General features: G+C 45.3%; 1 protein-coding gene across 1 annotated transcript in view; it reads left to right on the plus strand.

The window, feature by feature from the left end:
* Positions 1-10,716, plus strand: part of vav3b (vav 3 guanine nucleotide exchange factor b) — a 134,143-nt gene extending 123,427 nt beyond the window's left edge. The window contains exons 26-27 of the mRNA XM_029705968.1: positions 7,346-7,494; positions 9,938-10,716. Of these exons, the coding sequence (XP_029561828.1) occupies positions 7,346-7,494; positions 9,938-9,979 (191 nt within the window). The 3' untranslated portion in view covers positions 9,980-10,716. The remainder of the gene's footprint in view (positions 1-7,345; positions 7,495-9,937) is intronic.
* Positions 10,717-23,198: the final 12,482 nt, after the last annotated feature.

Genomic DNA, 23,198 nt, shown 5'->3' on the forward strand with positions numbered 1-23,198 from the left:
GTCCCTTTCCAAATCATGTCCAATCAATTGAATTTACCATAGGTGGACTTCAATCAAGTTGTAGAAACATCTCAAGGATGATCAATGGAAACAGGATGCACCTGAGCTCAATTTTGATTCTCATAGCAAAGGGTCTGATTACTAATGTAAATAAGATATATCTGTTTTTATTTTTTATTATAAATTTGCTTAAATTTGCTTCTAAAAACCTGTTTTCACTTTGTCATTATGGGGTATTGTGTGTAGATTTAAGAGGAAAAACATTTATTTAATCAATTTTAGACATAACATAATGTGGAAAAAATGGATGAACAAAGTCAAATCTAAGAGGTGCCGAGGATCCGGCTCAAATTAAGCACTGCACTGGGTTCCAGTACCGAGTCGATGTACAGGGGTACTAGGTAATTGAGCTAGATATGCACTGTACATATAGGTAGGGTTAATGTGACTAGGCAACAGGATAAATAATAAGCAGTAGCAACAGTGTTTGTGTTTATTTAAAAGAGGGTCAATGCAGATAGTTAAAAGATAACAAATAGCTATCTGGACTAACTATTTAGCAGTCGTATGGCTTGGGGGCAGAAGCTGTTCAGGATCTTGTGGTTCCAGGCTTGGTGCATCGGTACCATTTGCAATTCGGTAGCAGAGAGAACAGTCTATGACTGTTGGCTGGAGACTTTAACCATTTTTAGGGCATTCCTCTGACACCACCTGGTATAGAGTTCCTGGATGGCTGGGTGTTCGGCCCCAGTGATGCAATGGGCCATTCGCACTACCCTCTGTAACGCTTTGCGGTCAAACTTAATGATGGAGTTGGAGTCGAGCACGGCCACGCAGTCGTGGGTGAACAAGGACGGGAGGGGACTAAGCTCACACCTGGGAGGTGTACCTGTGTTAAGGGTCAGCTTGGCGGTTGTGTGGTTGCCTACCTTCACCACCTGGGGGTTTCTAGCTCACGTCTAAATTCTCAAACTAAATACACACTGCAATTCCAACCACAAAACCTCTTTGCTTTGATTTTAAGCCTCAAAATACAACAACTTGCCTAGCTAACAGGTAAATGTTTGTTTTTGACTGTGTTATAATTCGAATTCTATTTTCGAGGCTTGACATGTTGTCATGTAAAATATTAATGTTATTTCCAACAACCAATAAGCAACTCCTCCGTAAATCCAGCTGCATATTGAACGTTGAGATTGCCGAAAGGCTAGTATCTTTGGCAATGACGTAGTGGCAATGAGTGGAATGTTAGCTCAAAAGTCTGGTACCCAGACTAGAGACAGTCAATCCCCTCCTGGATCAAGATTTTGCCTAAATTGTTTTGTGCGTAAACAAATTAACTGTAACGGGGTGAGTCACTGGTTCCCGGGAAGTCAGGCGCAGGAGATCAGAGATGGGTGATAACAGGAGAACTTTAATATACACCCTGGCCCAAAGGCACAGGCAAGGCAGCACAAAGCACAACCACAGTAACATGAACCGGATAAACAAAACAAACAAATCTAACGCAAGCCAGTCTGTAGCGTAACACCCTATACAAAGAACAATTCCACACACAGGCATGGGGGAAACAGAGGGTAATATACATTTAGTCTGATGAGGGAATGTGAACCAGGTGTGCAGGAAAACAAGGCAAAACAAATGGAAAATGAAAGGTGGAGCGGCGATGGCTAGAAGACCGGTGACGTCGACCGCTGAATGCTGCCCGAACAAGGAGAGGGACCGACTTCGGCGGAAGTCGTGACATTAACAATATTAGCGATAGGAATGAACACATGTAAGGAAAACAACAATGAAGGCAATGCGAGCCCCAGCCAGAAAATGTGCCAGGGGCAAAAGTTTGTGCAAGAATGTGCTAATGTCGGCATACTTGATCTCCGGAAACACTGGGGAAGCGCCTGCCACTCGCTACAGCACCAGTCCCTCACTACAGGGCCAGTCCCTCACTACAGCGCCAGTCCCTCACTACAGCGCCAGTCCCTCACTAGAAGCGCCTGCCACTCGCTACAGCACCAGTCCCTCACTACAGCACCTGCCCCTCATTAGAAGCGCCAGTCCCTCACTACAGCGCCAGTCCCTCACTACAGCGCCAGTCCCTCACTACAGTGCCAGTCCCTCACTAGAAGTGCCAGTCCCTCACTACAGCGTCAGTCCCTCACTAGAAGCGCCAGTCCCTCACTACAGCGCCTGCCCCTCACTAGAAGCGCCAGTCCCTCACTACAGCGCGAGTCCCTCACTACAGCGCCAGTCCCTCACTACAGTGCCAGTCCCTCATTACAGTGCCAGTCCCTCACTACAGCGCCAATCCCTCACTACAGCGCGAGTCCCTCACTACAGCACCAGTCCCTCACTAGAAGCGCCAGTCCCTCACTACAGCGCCAGTCCCTCACTACAGCGCCAGTCCCTCACTAGAAGCGCCAGTCCCTCACTACAGCGCCAGTCCCTCAGTACAGCGCCAGTCCCTCACTACAGCGCCAGTCCCTCACTAGAAGCGCCAGTCCCTCACTAGAAGCGCCAGTCCCTCACTACAGCGCCAGTCCCTCACTACAGCGCCAGTCCCTCACTACAGCGCCAGTCCCTCACTATAGCGCAAGTCCCTCACAACAGCGCCAGTCCTTCACTAGAAGCGCCAGTCCCTCACTAGAAGCGCCAGTCCCTCACTACAGCGCCAGTCCCTCACTACAGCGCCAGTCCCTCATTACAGCGCGAGTCCCTCACTACAGCGCCAGTCCCTCAATACCCAATACAGTCATCTGCGCCCAGTGAGTTTGCATTGTGTGCCCTCCCCCTGCCCCCCTGCTACTCTCTGTTTATCTTATATGCATAGCCACTTTAACTATACATTCATGTACATACTACCATATTGACCTGTGTTTGTTTATCCCTGAGGGAGTGGGTGTAAGCCAGGGAACCAATATTGACCTGTGTTTGTTTATCCCTGAGGGAGTGGGTGTAAACCAGGGAACCAATATTGACCTGTGTTGGTTTATCCCTGAGGGAGTTGGTGTAAACCAGGGAACCAATATTGACCTGTGTTTGTTTATCCCTGAGGGAGTGGGTGTAAACCAGGGAACCAATATTGACCTGTGTTTGTTTATCCCTGAGGGAGTGGGTGTAAACCAGGGATCCAATATTGACCTGTGTTTGTTTATCCCTGAGGGAGTGGGTGTAAACCAGGGAACCAATATTGACCTGTGTTTGTTTATCCCTGAGGGAGTGGGTGTAAACCAGGGAACCAATATTGACCTGTGTTTGTTTATCCCTGAGGGAGTGGGTGTAAGCCAGGGAACCAATATTGACCTGTGTTTGTTTATCCCCGAGGGAGTGGGTGTAAACCAGGGATCCAATATTGTGGAGTTGACTTGGGCTAGAGTGCACAGCACGACCAGTCTGTGTGTGTGTGTGTGTGTGTGTGTGTGTGTGTGTGTGTGTGTGTGTGTGTGTGTGTGTGTGTGTGTGTGTGTGTGTGTGTGTGTGTGTGTGTGAACAGACGTCACTGTTTGTGTGGTGGGAATTGCAGCCATCTGTATTTGACAGACCCCATGCTGGACTAAGGCTGTTACCTCATGCTGGCACGCTGGAGTGTGTGTGTGTGTATGACTGGTGGGTTGGCATGGAGAAAGATTTGACTTGCATAAAAGTCACACACACACATACACACTAAATAAAAGCGGAACCAAACCCCTTTCTGTTTTTTTGTCTTGTATAGGATGTCAAGGCTTAGAACAACGGAGATGGTTCTACACGTGTAGGATCTTCATTTGAGACAGTCTGCTAAAGCAGGAAAATAATGCTGCAGCAACAGGAAATTTGAATTAATGATTATTTTAATGAAATGTCAAACTGGAAGTTAATTAAAAACTTTGGAAGCCTTTTTACATTTCAGTCATTTAGCAGACTCTCTGATCCAGATCCACTTCCAGTAGTGAGTCATTTAGTAGACTCTCTGATCCAGATCCACTTACAGTAGTGAGTCATTTAGCAGACTCTCTTATCCAGATCCACTTACAGTAGTGAGTCATTTAGCAGACTTTCTTATCCAGATCCACTTACAGTAGTGAGTCATTTAGCAGACTCTCTGATCCAGATCCACTTACAGTAGTGAGTCATTTAGCAGACTCTCTGATCCAGATCCACTTACAGTAGTGAGTCATTTATCAGACTCTCTGATCCAGATCCACTTACAGTAGTGAGTCATTTAGCAGACTCTCTGATCCAGATCCACTTACAGTAGTGAGTCATTTAGCAGACTCTCTGATCCAGATCCACTTACAGTAGTGAGTCATTTAGCAGACTCTCTGATCCAGATCCACTTACAGTAGTGAGTCATTTAGCAGACTCTCTTATCCAGATCCACTTACAGTAGTGAGTCATTTAGCAGACTCTCTGATCCAGATCCACTTACAGTAGTGAGTCATTTAGCAGACTCTCTTATCCAGAGGGACTTACAGTAGTGAGTCATTTAGCAGACTCTCTTATCCAGATCCACTTACAGTAGTGAGTCATTTAGCAGACTCTCTGATCCAGATCCACTTACAGTAGTGAGTCATTTAGCAGACTCTCTTATCCAGAGACACTTACAGTAGTGAGTCATTTAGCAGACTCTCTGATCCAGATTCACTTACAGTAGTGAGTCATTTAGCAGACTCTCTGATCCAGATCCACTTACAGTAGTGAGTCATTTAGCAGACTCTCTGATCCAGATCCACTTACAGTAGTGAGTCATTTAGCAGACTCTCTGATCCAGATCCACTTACAGTAGTGAGTCATTTAGCAGACTCTCTGATCCAGATCCACTTACAGTAGTAAGTCATTTCGCAGACTCTCTGATCCAGATCCACTTACAGTAGTGAGTCATTTAGCAGACGCTCTGATCCAGATCCACTTACAGTAGTGAGTCATTTAGCAGACTCTCTGATCCAGATCCACTTACAGTAGTGAGTCATTTAGCAGACTCTCTGATCCAGATCCACTTACAGTAGTGAGTCATTTAGCAGACTCTCTGATCCAGATCCACTTACAGTAGTGAGTCATTTAGCAGACTCTCTTATCCAGATCCACTTACAGTAGTGAGTCATTTAGCAGACTCTCTGATCCAGAGAGACTTACAGTAGTGAGTCATTTAGCAGACTCTCTTATCCAGATCCACTTACAGTAGTGAGTCATTTAGCAGACTCTCTTATCCAAAGGGACTTACAGTAGTGAGTCATTTAGCAGACTCTCTTATCCAGATCCACTTACAGTAGTGAGTCATTTAGCAGACTCTCTTATCCAGAGAGACTTACAGTAGTGAGTCATTTAGCAGACTCTCTTATCCAGATCCACTTACAGTAGTGAGTCATTTAGCAGACTCTCTTATCCAGAGGGACTTACAGTAGTGAGTCATTTAACAGACTCTTATACAGAGGGACTTACAGTAGTGAGTCATTTAGCAGACTCTCTGATCCAGATCCACTTACAGTAGTGAGTCATTTAGCAGACTCTCTGATCCAGAGAGACTTACAGTAGTGAGTCATTTAGCAGACTCTCTTATCCAGATCCACTTACAGTAGTGAGTCATTTAGCAGACTCTCTTATCCAGAGGGACTTACAGTAGTGAGTCATTTAGCAGACTCTCTTATCCAGATCCACTTACAGTAGTGAGTCATTTAGCAGACTCTCTTATCCAGAGAGACTTACAGTAGTGAGTCATTTAGCAGACTCTCTTATCCAGAGCCACTTACAGTAGTGAGTGCATGCATTTCATTCCCATGGGAATCTAAGCACCCTGGCTGAGTCACAGGAGACCATTTTAAACGTCAAATACACAACAAGTTTTACATGTCTGTATTGCAGTAAAGTTCTCCTGCAACTGTGTGGTCAAATTAAGATTTTACATCTGTATAGAGTACAATGACTAACAACACAGAAATGGTTGTTTGGCACTTTCAATGTTTTGCTCACTAACTCTTCTCCCATCAGCTTTTGCTAGTCTTTTATGATTTTGCTAACTTTTCCCAACTCTCTCTCCCTCTGCTCTCTCTGAAACTTGTTTACATTGCTTGTGTTCTCTCTCCCATCTCTTTCTCTCTCTCTCTCTCTGTTGGTCCCATGTTTTATGAGCTGAATTAAAGATCCCAGACATTTTCCATATGCACAAAAAAAGCTTATTTCTCTAAAATATTTTGCACACCTTTGTTTACATCTCTGTTTGTGAGCATTTCTCCTTTTGCCAAGATAATCCATCCACCTGACAGGTGTGGCATATCAAGAAGCTGATTAAACGGCATGATCGTTACACACATGCACCTTGTGCTGGGGACAATTAAAGGCGAGTTTTTAGGGAGCGTGCAATTGTTAGGCTGACTGCAGGAATGTCTACCAGAGCTGTTGCCAGAGAATGGAATGTTAATTTCTCTACCATAAGCCTCCTCCAATGTTGTTTTTGAGAATATGGCAGTAGGTCCAACAGTACGCTAGCCCAGGACCTCCACATCCGGGCTTCTTCACCTGCGGGATCGTCTGAGACAGCTTATGAAATTGAGGAGTATTTCTATCTGTAATAAAGTACTTTTGTGATTGGCTAGGCCTGACTCTCAAGTGGGTGGGCCTATACCCTCCAGGACCCACCCATGGCTGTGCCCCTGCCCAGTCATAGATCTCTCTCTTATTGTTTACATTGCCAAAGGAAGTGAAATAGATAATAAACAAAAGTGAAATAAACCCACCAAAAAAATTACAGTAAACATTTGCACATTGTCATAACACTGTATATAGCGATAATGCGACATTTGAAATGTCTCTATTCCTTTTGAAACTTTTGTGAGTGTAAAAACTCTCTCTCTCTCTCTGTTTCTCATCCATACTTTCCCTCACCACCTCTTTCTCTCTGAACATTCTGAACATCTCTGTAGTCTGTCCTCCTGGCAGCTGGGGCTTTGTTCCTCCCTCCTCCTCTCCTTTCTGGTCAGGTACAGGTGCAATCTTTCTACTCTTTCTGTGTTCTACTTTTCTTTCTACAGCTTGTCTAGTCACTGTAGCTTACCTCATGCATTTCAAGTGTGTGTGTGTGTGTGTGTCATTGTGTGTGTGTGTGTCATTGTGTGTGTGTGTGTGTGTGTGTGTGTGTGTGTGTGTGTGTGTGTGTACCAAAGGAGGTTGGCGGGAGGACAAATAGGAGGACATTGTAATGTCTGGAATGGAATGAACAGAACAGAGTCAAACGGGGTTTCCATGCGTTTGATGTGTTTGATACCATTTCATTATTCCATTCCAGCCATTAGAATGAGCCCGTCCTCCTATAAGCACCTCAGCACCAGCCTCCTCTGGTGTGTACAAACGAGCCTGTTGTTGTTGTTTGTGCCAGTGTTCTCTCCCAGGGTGGTGGGCATCGCGTTGGCACGCTACGACTTCAGCTCCAGAGACACCAGAGAGCTATCTCTACAAGAGGGAGACATAGTCAAGATCTACACCAAGATGGCTAACGGCTGGTGGAGGGGGGAGGTCAACGGCAGGGTGAGTTTATATCTCTGGTGGAGGGGAGAGGTCAACGGCAGGGTGAGTTTATATATCTGGTGGAGGGGAGAGGTCAACGGCAGGGTGAGTTTATATCTCTGGTGGAGGGGAGAGGTCAACGGCAGGGTGAGTTTATATCTCTGGTGGTGGGAGAGATCAACGGCAGGGTGAGTTTATATCTCTGGTGGAGGGGAGAGGTCAACGGCAGGGTGAGTTTATATCTCTGGTGGAGGGGAGAGGTCAACGGCAGGGTGAGTTTATATCTCTGGTGGAGGGGAGAGGTCAACGGCAGGGTGAGTTTATATCTCTGGTGGAAGGGAGAGGTCAACGGCAGGGTGAGTTTATATCTCTGGTGGAGGGGAGAGGTCAACGGCAGGGTGAGTTTAAATCTTTGGTGGAGGGGAGAGGTCAACGGCAGGGTGAGTTTATATCTCTGGTGGAGGGGAGAGGTCAACGGCAGGGTGAGTTTATATATCTGGTGGAGGGGAGAGGTCAACGGCAGGGTGAGTTTATATATCTGGTGGAGGGGAGAGGTCAATGGCAGGGTGAGTTTATATCTCTGGTGGAGGGGAGAGGTCAACGGCAGGGTGAGTTTATATCTCTGGTGGAGGGGAGAGGTCAACGGCAGGGTGAGTTTATATCTCTGGTGGAAGGGAGAGGTCAACAGCAGGGTGAGTTTATATCTGGTGGAGGGGAGAGGTCAACGGCAGGGTGAGTTTATATCTCTGGTGGAGGGGAGAGGTCAACGGCAGGGTGAGTTTATATCTCTGGTGGAGGGGAGAGGTCAACGGCAGGGTGAGTTTATATATCTGGTGGAGGGGGAGGTCAACGGCAGGGTGAGTTTATATCTCTGGTGGAGGGGGGAGGTCAACGGCAGGGTGAGTTTATATCTCTGGTGGAGGGGAGAGGTCAACGGCAGGGTGAGTTTATATCTCTGGTGGAGGGCAGAGGTCAACGGCAGGGTGAGTTTATATATCTGGTGGAGGGGGGAGGTCAACGGCAGGGTGAGTTTATATCTCTGGTGGAGGGGAGAGGTCAACGGCAGGGTGAGTTTATATCTCTGGTGGAGGGGAGAGGTCAACGGCAGGGTGAGTTTATATCTCTGGTGGAGGGGAGAGGTCAACGGCAGGGTGAGTTTATATGTCTGGTGGAGGGGAGAGGTCAACGGCAGGGTGAGTTTATATCTCTGGTGGAGGGGTGAGGTCAACGGCAGGGTGAGTTTATATCTCTGGTGGAGGGGAGAGGTCAACGGCAGGGTGAGTTTATATCTCTGGTGGAGGGGGAGGTCAACGGCAGGGTGAGTTTATATCTCTGGTGGAGGGGAGAGGTCAACGGCAGGGTGAGTTTATATCTCTGGTGGAGGGGGGAGGTCAACGGCAGGGTGAGTTTATATCTCTGGTGGAGGGGAGAGGTCAACGACAGGGTGAGTTTATATCTCTGGTGGAGGGGAGAGGTCAACGGCAGGGTGAGTTTATATCTCTGGTGGAGGGGAGAGGTCAACGGCAGGGTGAGTTTATATCTCTGGTGGAGGGGAGAGGTCAACGACAGGGTGAGTTTATATCTCTGGTGGAGGGGAGAGGTCAACGGCAGGGTGAGTTTATATCTCTGGTGGAGGGGAGAGGTCAACGGCAGGGTGAGTTTATATCTCTGGTGGAGGGGAGAGGTCAACGGCAGGGTGAGTTTATATATCTGGTGGAGGGGAGAGGTCAACAGCAGGGTGAGTTTATATCTCTGGTGGACGCAGGAGGTCAACGGCAGGGTGAGTTTATATCTCTGGTGGAGGGGGAGGTCAACGGCAGGGTGAGTTTATATCTCTGGTGGAGGGGAGAGGTCAACGGCAGGGTGAGTTTATATCTCTGGTGGAGGGGGAGGTCAACGGCAGGGTGAGTTTATATCTCTGGTGGAGGGGGAGGTCAACGGCAGGGTGAGTTTATATCTCTGGTGGAGGGGAGAGGTCAACGGCAGGGTGAGTTTATATCTCTGGTGGAGGGGGAGGTCAACGGCAGGGTGAGTTTATATCTCTGGTGGACGCAGGAGGTCAACGGCAGGGTGAGTTTATATCTCTGGTGGAGGGGGAGGTCAACGGCAGGGTGAGTTTATATCTCTGGTGGAGGGGAGAGGTCAACGGCAGGGTGAGTTTATATATCTGTTTCTAGGGGGAGGTCAACGGCAGGGTGAGTTTATATCTCTGGTGGAGGGGAGAGGTCAACGGCAGGGTGAGTTTATATCTCTGGTGGAGGGGGGAGGTCAACGGCAGGGGTAGTCTTTCATCCCACTTTAATTCAAACATAACTTCCTTCCGTCTGTGAAAGGTCATGTTCTCCCTGCCGGTGAATCCAACGTCTTGAACTTTATTTAGATGATCATGGATATTGTGTCAGTGATCTTTTCCATATGATTTCCATTTTTGTTTTTTACAGTGACCTGTTTTCATTGTTGGCAGGTGGGCTGGTTCCCCTCTACATATGTGGAAGAGGAAGACTGAGCTGGTTGGTTAAACCTCCGCTCTCAGATGACACGGCTACAGCCCACAATGCACTACCGCTCCAGACATCCTCCAGGTTGTGGGGCCACAGCATCCTGGCACTCTTGACAGAACTCAGACAAGACAAAAGCCCCAAGCCAGATGGAAGTAGGAAATGCCCTCTATCCTCACCCATTCTCAACCTACCGCACCCATCCTCAACACACCCCTCCTCACCTCTCCCATCCTCACCCCACCCCACCTCACCCTTCCTCACCCTTCCTAACCCCTCTCCACCTCATCCCCTCCCCACCTCATCCCCTCCTCACCCATCCCATCCTCACCCCTCCCCTCCTCACCCCTCCCATTTTCATCCCTCCTTATGACCAGCACTGTTCTATTCTGACTGCACTAGACTCCAGACTTAAAGTAGAGTCACTCCCTCCGTGGTTGAGAGTCAAACGTGATGAAGCTGTCTTCTCTTACCTTGTGTTGTTATTGATAACGCCACTGGTTAGTCTGACAGATAACTAAATTATTAAATGCTCTTGGCATGAAAGCAAGAGATGTTTCTGCTTTTCAACACCCACAGTGTTTGAAGACTGTAAAAAATTTTAAAACTTGTTTGTTGTGCTAGTATGATTCCATTATGTGACCGCTATGTTCCCATTATATACAGTGTGCTCCAAAAGTATTGGTACAGTGACATTTGCATCTACATTGCTTGCTGTTTGGGGGTTTTAGGCTGGGGTTTTTGTATAAGCACTTTGTGACATCGGCTGATGTAAAAAGGGCTTTATGAATACATTTGATTGATCGATTGATTTGTTGTTGTTGTTTTGGCTCTGTACTTTAGCACTTTGGATTTGAAATGAAACAATGACTGAGGTTAAATTGCAGACTGTCAGCTTTAATTTTAGGGTATTTTCATCCATATCAGGTTGAAACGTTTACAAATTACAGCACTTTTTGTACATAGTCCCCCCCCATTTTAATGAATCGTGAATAATGATGAGTGATGCTACCATGATTACAGATAATCTTGACTGAATCATGAATAATGATGAGTGAGAAAGTTACAGATGCACAAATATCATACCCCCAAAATAATGCTAACCTCCGTTGTTATTGTAATGGTGAGGTTAGCAGATCTTGGGGGTATGCTAACCTCCGTTGTTATTGTAATGGTGAGAGGTTAGCATGTCTTGGGGGTATGCTAACCTCCGTTGTTATTGTAATGGTGAGAGGTTAGCATGTCTTGGGGGTATGCTAACCTCCGTTGTTATTGTAATGGTGAGAGGTTAGCAGGTCTTGGGGGTATGCTAACCTCCCCTGTTATTGTAATGGTGAGAGGTTAGCATGTCTTGGGGGTATGCTAACCTCCCCTGTTATTGTAATGGTGAGAGGTTAGCAGGTCTAGGGGGTATGCTAACCTCCCCTGTTATTGTAATGGTGAGAGGTTAGCATGTCTTGGGTGTATGCTAACCTTCGCTGTTATTGTAATGGTGAGAGGTTAGCATGTCTTGGGGGTATGCTAACCTCCCCTGTTATTGTAATGGTGAGAGGTTAGCAGGTCTTGGGGGTATGCTAACCTCCGTTGTTATTGTAATGATGAGGTTAGCAGGTCTTGGGGGTATGCTAACCTTCACTGTTATTGTAATGGTGATAGGTTAGCAGGTCTAGGGGGTATGCTAACCTCCGCTGTTATTGTAATGGTGAGAGGTTAGCAGGTCTAGGGGGTATGCTAACCTCCGTTGTTATTGTAATGGTGAGAGGTTAGCAGGTCTTGGGGGTATGCTAACCTTCACTGTTATTGTAATGGTGATAGGTTAGCAGGTCTAGGGGGTATGCTAACCTCCGTTGTTATTGTAATGGTGAGAGGTTAGCAGGTCTAGGGGGTATGCTACCCTTCACTGTTATTGTAATGGTGATAGGTTAGCAGGTCTAGGGGGTATGCTAACCTCCGCTGTTATTGTAATGGTGAGAGGTTAGCAGGTCTAGGGGGTATGATATTAGTGTGTCTAACTTTCTCACTTATCATTATTCATGATTCATTCAGGATTATCCGTAATCATGGTAGCATCCATGTTAATGTTAAAGTGTTTAGAAACATATTATCTTATGATTTAGAATAAACATGACTCCAAAATGACACAATACATTATTTACCATGAATTTCTGTTGGGCACAAAATAATCTGAAACACAACCAAAGCAAACAGCAAATGCATCCAACAAATGTGTAGAGTCACAAGCTTGATGTAATCATTGCGTGCTACGATTATGGAACCAAATACTACACATTCCACTATTTTAATACACATGTAAGTGAATTTGTCCCAATACTTTTGGTCCAATAAAATGGGGGGACTATGTACAAAAAGTGCTGTAATTTCTAAACAGTTCATCCGATATGATTGCAAAATACCCTCAAATTAAAGCTGACAGTTTGTATTGAAATCCAAAGTGCTGGAGTACAGAGTAAAAACAACAACAAATGTTTTACTGTCTCAGTACTTTTGGAGTGTTACTGTCTCAGTACTTTTGGAGACACCTTTGGACCTTCCCCCCCCCAAAAAAAAGTAAAATAGGTTTTAAATTGTTGAACATAAAAAACAATAAAAACACCAGCAAATCAGCCCCAAGTGATGTTATTTAGAAAATCGATTCCATAGTATTCCCCATGCATAATCAAGAGAAATATGTGATTGTATACAAATGTAAGCAAGATTTGAAATGATAAAGTTTTTGTCAAATATGATATCTGTTTGGGCTTCTTGCCGTCAATTTGCAGTCTACTAATGATTTGTAATGAGTCCCCCACCATCCCTTCAGAATCTAGTTGCTGATCTCTGCTATATAAGAACAATGACTGATATTGTTATTGATTCCTGTTGAATGTGACAACACGACCCATTGTTCACCTGTGTTTTTTCTCATCTGGAGATTTGTTCCATACAATTGTGTTGAAATAGCAATTCAGTAGTTAGCCAGGAAAACAAGCCATATTTAGCCTCCAGATTATGGCCAAGTATTGTCTTAGCTACTGTACATCATTTTGATGGATAGCCCATGTGAACTTTGCTGGACAGAGTTTGACGTCTACCTGAGATCATTATAGAGTCGAACTGAGAGACGGTTTCCTAATTTGGCATATTCAAGGCAATCCAATTTGTTCAGTTTGAGTGAAAGGACCACTTGATGCTAAAAGCAATACCTATTTAATGTTCATGTTTTTTCACCGTGTTAAAAGTCACTTCCTTTTTGAATGCTGATCTTATCCTCTATGTTGAATTATATTTTCTGAAATGTGTAATGCAGTCCCTTGTTTTTTCTTTTTTTGTATTAACATTTATTAAATAATTTGTATTACAATGAAGTGTTATTTCATGTGTACTACATTTAGAAAAGGTATTCGGTAAATTCTGCACAAAGCTTCAGCCAACGCATCTGAAAAATAGTCATGCGACAGTGTCATACACACGTAAGTCCCCCTGCAACAAGGGGCCAAAATAAATCTAATCAAAGTTTATTGCTGGCATACACAGATTTGCAGGTGTTACAGCAGGTGCAGCAAAATGCTTGTTACTAGCTCCAACAGGGCAGTAGGATCGCAACAAGAAATTAAGAAATGCCAGAATGAGTCCAATTTAACAATCCAAAAGTAGATATATTAGAGTCAGCAGTGTGAGAATCGAGAATATAAATACGTAGTGTGTTTAGACAGTATATCATTTGAAAAATAAAATGGTACTTACAGTAGTAGGTATATTAGGATGAGCTAGGTAGAGAATAGAGTATATACATACACAGTGAGTAAACAAAAGTACATAAACAATATATGAAGTGACTAGCGTTCAATGACAATATAGTACATATATTTTATTTTTACCTTTTATTTAACTAGGCAAGTCAGTTAAGACCAAATTCTTATTTTCAATGACGGCCTAGGAACAGTGGGTTAACTGCCTTGTGCAAGGGCAGAACGACATATTCTTTACTTTGTTAGCTATTCTTCTCTCCTCCCATCCTCCTATCCTACCTCCTATCCCTCTCTCCTCCTATCCTCCCGTCCTTCTCTCCTCCATCCTCCTATCCTCCCTCCTATCCCTCTCTCCTCCATCTTCCTATCCTCCCTCCTATCCCTCTCTCCTACTATCCTCCCGTCCTTCTCTCCTCCATCCTCCTATCCTCCCTCCTATCCCTCTCTCCTCCATCCTCCTATCCTCCCTCCTATCCCTCTCTCCTCCTATCCTCCCTCCTATCCTCCTCTCCTCCATCTTCCTATCCTCCCTCCTATCCCTCTCTCCTACTATCCTCCCGTCCTTCTCTCCTCCATCCTCCTATCCTCCCTCCTATCCCTCTCTCCTCCATCCTCCTATCCTCCCTCCTATCCCTCTCTCCTCCTATCCTCCCTCCTATCCTCCTCTCCTCCATCTTCCTATCCTCCCTCCTATCCCTCTCTCCTCCATCTTCCTATCCTCCCTCCTATCCCTCTCTCCTCCTATCCTCCCTCCTATCCTCCTCTCCTCCATCTTCCTATCCTCCCTCCTATCCCTCTCTCCTCCATCTTCCTATCCTCCCTCCTATCCTCCTCTCCTCCATCTTCCTATCCTCCCTCCTATCCCTCTCTCCTCCATCTTCCTATCCTCCCTCCTATCCTCCTCTCCTCCATCTTCCTATCCTCCCTCCTATCCCTCTCTCCTCCTATCCTCCCTCCTATCCCTCTCTCCTCCTATCCTCCCTCCTATCCTCCTCTCCTCCATCCTTCTATCCTCCCTCCTATCCCTCTCTCCTCTATCCTCCCTCCTATCCCTCTCTCCTCCTATCCTCCCTCCTATCCTCCTCTCCTCCATCTTCCTATCCTCCCTCCTATCCCTCTCTCCTACTATCCTCCCGTCCTTCTCTCCTCCATCCTCCTATCCTCCCTCCTATCCCTCTCTCCTCCATCCTCCTATCCTCCCTCCTATCCCTCTCTCCTCCTATCCTCCCTCCTATCCTCCTCTCCTCCATCTTCCTATCCTCCCTCCTATCCCTCTCTCCTCCATCTTCCTATCCTCCCTCCTATCCCTCTCTCCTCCTATCCTCCCTCCTATCCTCCTCTCCTCCATCTTCCTATCCTCCATCCTATCCCTCTCTCCTCCATCTTCCTATCCTCCCTCCTATCCTCCTCTCCTCCATCTTCCTATCCTCCCTCCTATCCCTCTCTCCTCCATCTTCCTATCCTCCCTCCTATCCTCCTCTCCTCCATCTTCCTATCCTCCCTCCTATCCCTCTCTCCTCCTATCCTCCCTCCAATCCTCCTCTCATCCTCTTTTCCTTTCCTCCCATCCTCTTGTCCTCCTCATATCCACAGTGATGAAAGTCAACAGCAGGGATTTGGACACAGCATCTCAACAGAGAGAAAGAATAATGGGAGATCGATGGAGAACGAGGGAGATAGAGAAATGGAGAAAGAGAGGCAGAGTCAAAAAGCCCTGTATCATACTTCAGCTGTCTGTATGATCTCTTTAACCCACAGCTTCTCTCGCTCAGTCCCCCCAGATCATTCTATGGAGTTAAACAAGGATTTAGGAGGGTCTGGAGCAGGCTTCAAATAGTATTAGAGCTTTCAAATACTCTCCTAAAGGACTTAACTCTCCAATATACTTTTTTTTTAGCTGACAGCTTTCTAGACGGCTTTCTATTCAATCAGTCAAATGACTGATTATTTCCCTATCCTGATGGTGAAACTCTAGCCTCTAGGCTGCTTGGCTGCTTTATTTTACACGTACATTGTAGTCATTTGGCAAACGCAGAGCGACTTACAGTTAGTACATTCATCTTAAGATTGCTAGACAAGACTAACACATATTAGTCACATTAAGTACCTTTTTCTTCAATAATGTACACTCGGAAAGTATTCAGATCCCTTCTCTTTTTCCACATTTTGTTACGTTACAGCCTTATTCTAAAATGGATTAGAACAGTATAGAATCTCATCAATCCACACGCAATACCCATTATGACATCACAATACCCCATAATGACAAAAGTGAAAACAGGATATTACATATTTACTTATTTAAATAAGTATTCAGACCCTTTGCTATGAGAATCAAAATTGAGCTCAGGTGCATCTTGTTTCCATTTATCATCCTTGAGATGTTCCTAAAACTTGATTGGAGTCCACCTGTGGTAAATTCAATTGATTGGACATGATTTGGAAAGGCACCCACCTGTCTATATAAGGTCCCACAGTTGACAGTGCATGTCAGAGCAAAACAAAATTCTGCAGCATCGAAGGTCCACAAGAACACAGTGGCCTCCATCAATCTTAAATGGAAGAAGTCTGGAACCTCAGACACTTCCTAGAGCTGGCCGCCCTGCCAAACTGAGCAATCGGGGGAGAAGGGCCTTGGTCAGGGAGGCGACCAAGATACCGATGGTCACTCTAACAGAGCTCCAGAGTTTCTCTGTGGAGATGGGAGAACCTTCCAGAAGGACAACCATCTCTGCAGCACTCCACCAATCAGCCCTTTAAGGTAGAGTGGCCAGATGGAAGCCACTCCTCAGTAAAAAGCACATGACACCCCGTTTGGAATTTACCTAAAGGACATTCAGACCATGAGAAACAAGATTCTCTGGTCTAATGAAACCAAAATTGAACTCTTTGGCCTGAATTCCAAGTGTCACGTCTGGAGGAAACCTGCCACCATCCCTACGGTGAAGCATGGTGGTGGCAGCATCATGCTGTGTGGATGTTTTTCAGCGCCAGGGACCAGGAGACTGGTCAGGATCGAGGGAAAGATGAACGGAGCAGAGAGATCCTTGATGAAAACCTGCTCCAGAATGCTCAGCACCTCAGACTGGGGCTAAGGTTTCACCTTCCAACAGGACAACGACCCTAAGCACACAGCCAAGACAATGCAGGTGTGGCTTCTTGACAGGTTTCTGAATGTCTTTGAGTGGCCCAGCCAGAACCCGATCGAACATCTCTGGAGAGACCTGAAAATAGCTGTGCAGCAACATTCCCTATCCAATCTGACAGAGCTTGAGAGGATCTGCTGAGAAGAATGCGAGAAACTCCACAAATACAGGTATATCAATCTTGTAGCATCATACCCAAGAAAACTGGAGGCTGCAATCGCTACAAAAAGTACTTCAACAAAGTACTGAGTGAAGGGTCTGAATACTTACGTAAATGTGATGTTTCAGATTTACATTTTTCACAAATTTGCTTTGTTATTATGGGGTATTATGTGTAGATTGATGAGGGGGGGGAATTTATTTAATGAATTTTAGAATAAGGCTGTAACGTCACAAAATGGGAAAAGAAGTGGTGGTTTGAATACTTTCCATATGTGCTGTATATACAAAAGTATATTAATGGATTTGGCTTTTGGGACCCATTGCTGACAGGTATATAAAATTGAGCACACAGCCATGCAATCTCCTTAGACAAACATTGGCAGTAGAATGGCCTTATTGAAGAGCTCAGTGACTTTCAACGTGGCACCGTCATAGGATGCTACCTTTCCAACAAGTCAGTTTGTCAAATGTCTGCTAGAGCTGCCCTGGTCAACTCTAAGTGCTGTCATTGTGAAGTGGAAAGTCTAGGAGCAACAATGGCTCAGCCGCGAAGTCGTAGGCCACACAAGCTCACAGAACAGGACAGCCGAGTGCTGAAGCGCATAGCACGTAAAAATCGTCTGTCTTCGGTTGCAACACTTCCTATGGAGTTCCAAACTGCCTCTGGAAGCAATGTCAGCACAACAACTGTTCGTCGGGAGCTTCATGAAATGGTTTTCCATGGCCGAGCAGCCTCACACAAGCCTAAGTTTACCATGCGCAATGCCAAGCACCAAGCCATTGGACTCAGGACCAGTGGAAACGCGTTCTCTGGAGTGATGAATCACGCTTCACCCTCTGGCAGTCCAATGGACAATCTGGGTTTGGTGCCAGGAGAACGCTACCTGTCCGATTGCATAGTGCCAACTGTAAAGTTTGGTGGAGGATGAATAATGGTCTGGGCTGTTTTTCATGGTTTGGACTGGGCCCCTTAGTTCCAGTGAAGGGAAATCTTAACTCTACAGCATACATTCTAGATGATTCTGTGCTTCCAACTTTATGGCAACAGTTTGGGGAAGGCCATTTCCTTTTTCAGCATGACAATACCCCTGTGCACAAAGTGAGGTCCATTCAGAAATGTTCTGGAAGAACTTGACTGGCCTGCACAGAGCCCTGACCTCAACCCCATCGAACACCTTTGGGAGGAATTGGAACGCCGACTGATGCTCTTGTGGCTGAATGGAAGCAAGTCTCCTCAGCAATGTTCCAACATCTAGTGGAAAGCATTCCCAGAAGAGTGGAGGCTGTTACAGCAGCAAAGATTAGATCATATTTAGTTTTTTTGTGTGTTTTGGTTGGTGGGGGGAGGCTGAGATCTCTTTTTTTAAGATATTCTCTCCCGTATGGGTGGAACAGCCAAGAGAACACAGGTAGAGAGAGAGAGAGAGAGAGAGAGAGAGAGAGAGAGAGAGAGAGAGAGAGAGAGAGAGAGAGAGAGCAAGGATGAAAACAAGTTTCAGAGAGAGCAAAGGGAGAGAGAGTTGGGAAAAGTTAGCAAAATCATAAAAGACTCGCAAAAGCTGATGAGAGAGAGAGAGAGATGGGTAAACTGCTTCTCCAATCTTTTTGGCTCTATAACAAAGAACAAACAGATCAACTATAAAAGACTACCAGAACCCACTGGATTCTCCAATTACCTTGAATGAACTACAGGACAAAATACAAACCCTCCAACCCAAAAAGACCTGTGGTGTTGATGGTATCCTCAATGAAATGATCAAATATACTAAAATATAACTAAAACTCTTTAACATCATCCTTAGCTCTGACATCTTCCCCAATATTTGGAACCAAGGACTGATCACCCCAAATCACAAAAGTGGAGACAAATTTGACTCCAATAACTATCTTGGGATATGCGTCAACAGCAATCTTGGGAAAATCCTCTGCATTATCATTAACCGCAGACTCGTACATTTCCTCAGTGAATACAATGTACAGAGCAAATGTCAAATTGGCTTTTCACCCTAATTGACAAACAAAGAAACCAAAATAAAGGCAAAGTCTTCTCATGCTTTGTTGATTTCAAAAAAGCCTTCCACTCAATTTGGCATGAGGGTCTGCTATTCAAATTGATGGAAAGTGGTGTTGGGGGAAAAACATACAACATTATAAAATCCATGTACAGAAACAACAAGTGTGCGGTTAAAATAGGCAAAAAACACATACATTTCTTCCCACAGGGTCGTGGTGTGAGACAGGGATGCAGCTTAAACCCCACCATCTTCAACATATATATCATTGAATTGGCGAGGGCGCTAGAAAAAATTATAATAACACCAAAATAATGGTGTTCCAAAAATGGTCCAGTCGCTACTACCACAAATATAAATTCCATCTAGACACCGTTGCCCTAGAGCACCACAGGTAACTTCCACAAAGCTTTGAACGATCTGAGAGACAAGGCAAGAAGGGCCTTCTATACCATCAAAAGGAACATAAAATTCAACATACCAATTAGGATCTGGCTAAAAATACTTGAATTAGTCATAGAACCCATTGCCCTTTATGGTTGTGAGGTCTGGGGTCCGCTCACCAACCAAGAATTCACAAAATGGGACAAACACCAAATTGAGACTCTGCATTCAGAATTCTGCCAAAAGATCCTCCGTGTACAACGTAGAACACCAATGTCACAATGGGTGGCTTGTGGATTTCGAAGAGTCAGGCGCAGGAGACAGAAAGATTCCGTTAATGAATTTAATGGAATATCCACACGGAAAATATGCAAGGTATGGAGTGCAAGGTGTGCAAAAAGAAACGCACCACCCTTAAAAGAACGTAACCAGGGACGCAGCCCAAAAGGAATAGTGTAACTCCAAACATACAGAACCACATGAAAAACACACCCTGACCAACGAACAATCCTGCACAAACAACAAACCTAACTAACTAGCCTAAATACCCCTCCCCACTAACAACTAACACAAAACAGGTGCGCAACTAACCTAGGCCTAACTAACAGAACGTGAAACATAAATCGATGGCAGCTAGTAGGCCTGGCGACGATGACCGCCGAGCGCCGCCCGGGCGAGGAGGGGCGCCACCTTCCGTAGGTGTCGTGACAACCAAATAATGCATGCAGAGTAGAATTAGGCCGACACCTGCTAATGATCAAAATCCAGAAAAGAGCTGTTAAATTCTACAGCCACCTAAAAGGAAGCGATTCCAAAGCCTTCCATAACAAAGCCATCACCTACAGAGAGATGAACCTGGAGAAGAGTCCCCTAAGCAAGCTGGTCCTGGGGCTCTGTTAACAGGCACAAACACACCTCACAGAGCCCCAGGACAGCAACACAATTAGACCAATCATGAGGAAACAAATAGATAATTACTTGACACATTGCTCAGTTTTTTTGTTAATTCTTTCCAAACTAGAATGCTATTTGGCCCTAAACAGAGAGTACACAGTGGCAGAATACCTGACCGCTGTGACTGACCCGAACTTAAGGAAAGCTTTGACTATGTACAGACTCAGTGAGCATAGCCTTGCTATTGAGAAAGGCCACTGTAGGCAGACCTGGCTCTCAAGAGAAGACATGCTATGTGCACACTGCCCACAAAATGAGGTGGAAACTGAGCTGCACTTCCTAACTTCCTGCCCAATATATGACTATATTAGAGACAAAAATTTCCCTCAGATTACACAGATCCACAAAGAATTCGAAAACAAACCCGAGTTTGCTAAACTCCCATGTCTACAGGGTGAAATAGAGCATCGAGCCAGCGGGGTGGTGGCACTGGAATCCTCATCTCTCCCAAGTGGACATTCTCTCTTTCTCCCCTGACCCATCTGTCTCATCTGTCTCCTCATTTGAATTCCATGCTGTCACAGTTACCAGCCCTTTCAAGCTTAAAATCTCTTTAGGACCGGCGGGACGAATTCGTCCCACCTACGTAACAGCCAGTTGAATCCTGTGGCGTGATTTTCAAATACCTTTGAAATGCTATTACTTCAATTTCTCAAACATATGACTATTTTACAGCTATTTAAAGACAAGACTCTCGTTAATCTAACCACACTGTCCGATTTCAAAAAGGCTTTACAACGAAAGCAAAACATTACATTATGTCAGCAGAGTACCCAGCCAGAAATAATCAGACACCCATTTTTCAAGCTAGCATATATTGTCACAAAAACCCAGAAGACAGCTAAATGCAGCACTAACCTTTGATGATCTTCATCAGATGACACACCTAGGACATTATGTTATACAATACATGCATGTTTTGTTCAATCAAGTTCATATTTATATCAAAAACCAGCTTTTTACATTAGCATGTGACGTTCAGAACTAGCATACCCCCCGCAAACTTCCGGCGAATTTACTAACAATTTACTAAAATACTCACGATAAACGTTCACAAAAAGCATAACAATTATTTTAAGAATTATAGATACATTACTCCTCTATGCACTCGATATGTCCGATTTTAAAATAGCTTTTCGGTAAAAGCACATTTTGCAATATTCTAAGTAGATAGCCCGGCATCACAGGGCTAGCTATTTAGACACCCACCCAGTTTAGCACTCACCAAAATCAGATTTACTATTAGAAAAGTTTGATTACCTCTCCTGTTCTTCGTCAGAATGCACTCCCAGGACTTCTACTTCAATAACAAATGTAGGTTTGGTCCAAAATAATCCATAGTTATGTTCCAACAGCGACGTTTTGTTTGTGCGTTCTAGACACTATCCCAATGGTAAATAACGGTCACGCGCACGGCGCATTTCGTGACAAAAGATTTCTAAATATTTCATTACCGTACTTCGAAGCATGTCAACCGCTGTTTAAAATCTATTTTTATGCCATTTTTCTCATAAAAAAACGATAATATTACGACCGGGAATCTGCAATTAGGTAAACAGCCGAAAGAAAATACAGCACAGGGTCGACTCGGGCACGCGCCTAATTCCATTGTCCTCTGATAGACCACTTGGCAAAGGCGATTATGTGTTTCAGCCTGAGGCTGCCTCGTCATCGTTCAGGTTTTTCCCGGGCTCTGAGAGCCTATTGGAGCCGTAGGAAGTGTCACGTTACAGCTAAGATCCTGACTCTTCAATAAACAGAAGCAAGAACAACAACACCTTGTCAGACAGGCCACTTCCTGCATGAAATCTTCTCAGGTTTTTGCCTGCCATAGGAGTTCTGTTATACTCACAGACACCATTCAAACAGTTTTAGAAACTTTAGGGTGTTTTCTATCCAAAGCCAATAATTATATGCATATTCTAGTTACTGGGCAGGAGTAGTAACCAGATTAAATCGGGTACGTTTTTTATCCGGATGTGAAAATACTGCCCCCTATCCCATCCTTATCATTTATCGCCCTCCAGGTTCCCTTGGAGAGTTCATCAATGAGCTTGACGCCTTGATAAGTTCCTTTCCTGAGGATGGCTCACCTCTCACAGTTCTGGGTGACTTTAACCTCCCCACGTCTACCTTTGACTCATTCCTCTCTGCCTCCTTTTTTCCACTCCTCTCCTCTTTTGACCTCACCCTCTCACCTTCCCCCCTACTCACAAGGCAGGCAATACGCTTGACCTCATCTTTACTAGATGCTGTTCTTCCACTAATCTCATTGCAACTCCCCTCCAAGTCTCCGACCACTACCTTGTATCCTTTTCCCTCTCGCTCTCATCCAACACTTCTCACTCTGCCCCTACTCGGATGGTATTGCGCCGTCCCAACCTTCGCTCTCTCTCTCCCGCTACTCTCTCCTCTTCCATCCTATCATCTCTTCCCTCTGCTCAAACCTTCTCCAACCTATCTCCTGATTCTGCCTCCTCAACCCTCCTCTCCTCCCTTTCTGCATCCTTTGATTTTCTCTGTCCCCTATCCTCCAGGCCGGCTCGGTCCTCCCCTCCTGCTCTGTGGCTCGACGACTCACTGCGAGCTCACAGAACAGGGCTCCGGGCAGCCGAGCGGAAATGGAGGAAAACTCGCCTCCCTGCGGAACCTGGCATCCTTTCACTCCCTCCTCTCTACATTTTCCTCTTCTGTCTCTGCTGCTAAAGCCACTTTCTACCACTCTAAATTCCAAGCATCTGCCTCTAACCCTAGGCAGCTCTTTGCTACCTTCTCCTCCCTCCTGAATCCTCCTCCCCCTTCCCCCCTCCTCCCTCTCTG

The sequence above is a fragment of the Salmo trutta genome, chromosome 21 (genome assembly GCF_901001165.1).
Source record: "Salmo trutta chromosome 21, fSalTru1.1, whole genome shotgun sequence".
NCBI classification, from domain to species: domain Eukaryota; kingdom Metazoa; phylum Chordata; class Actinopteri; order Salmoniformes; family Salmonidae; genus Salmo; species Salmo trutta.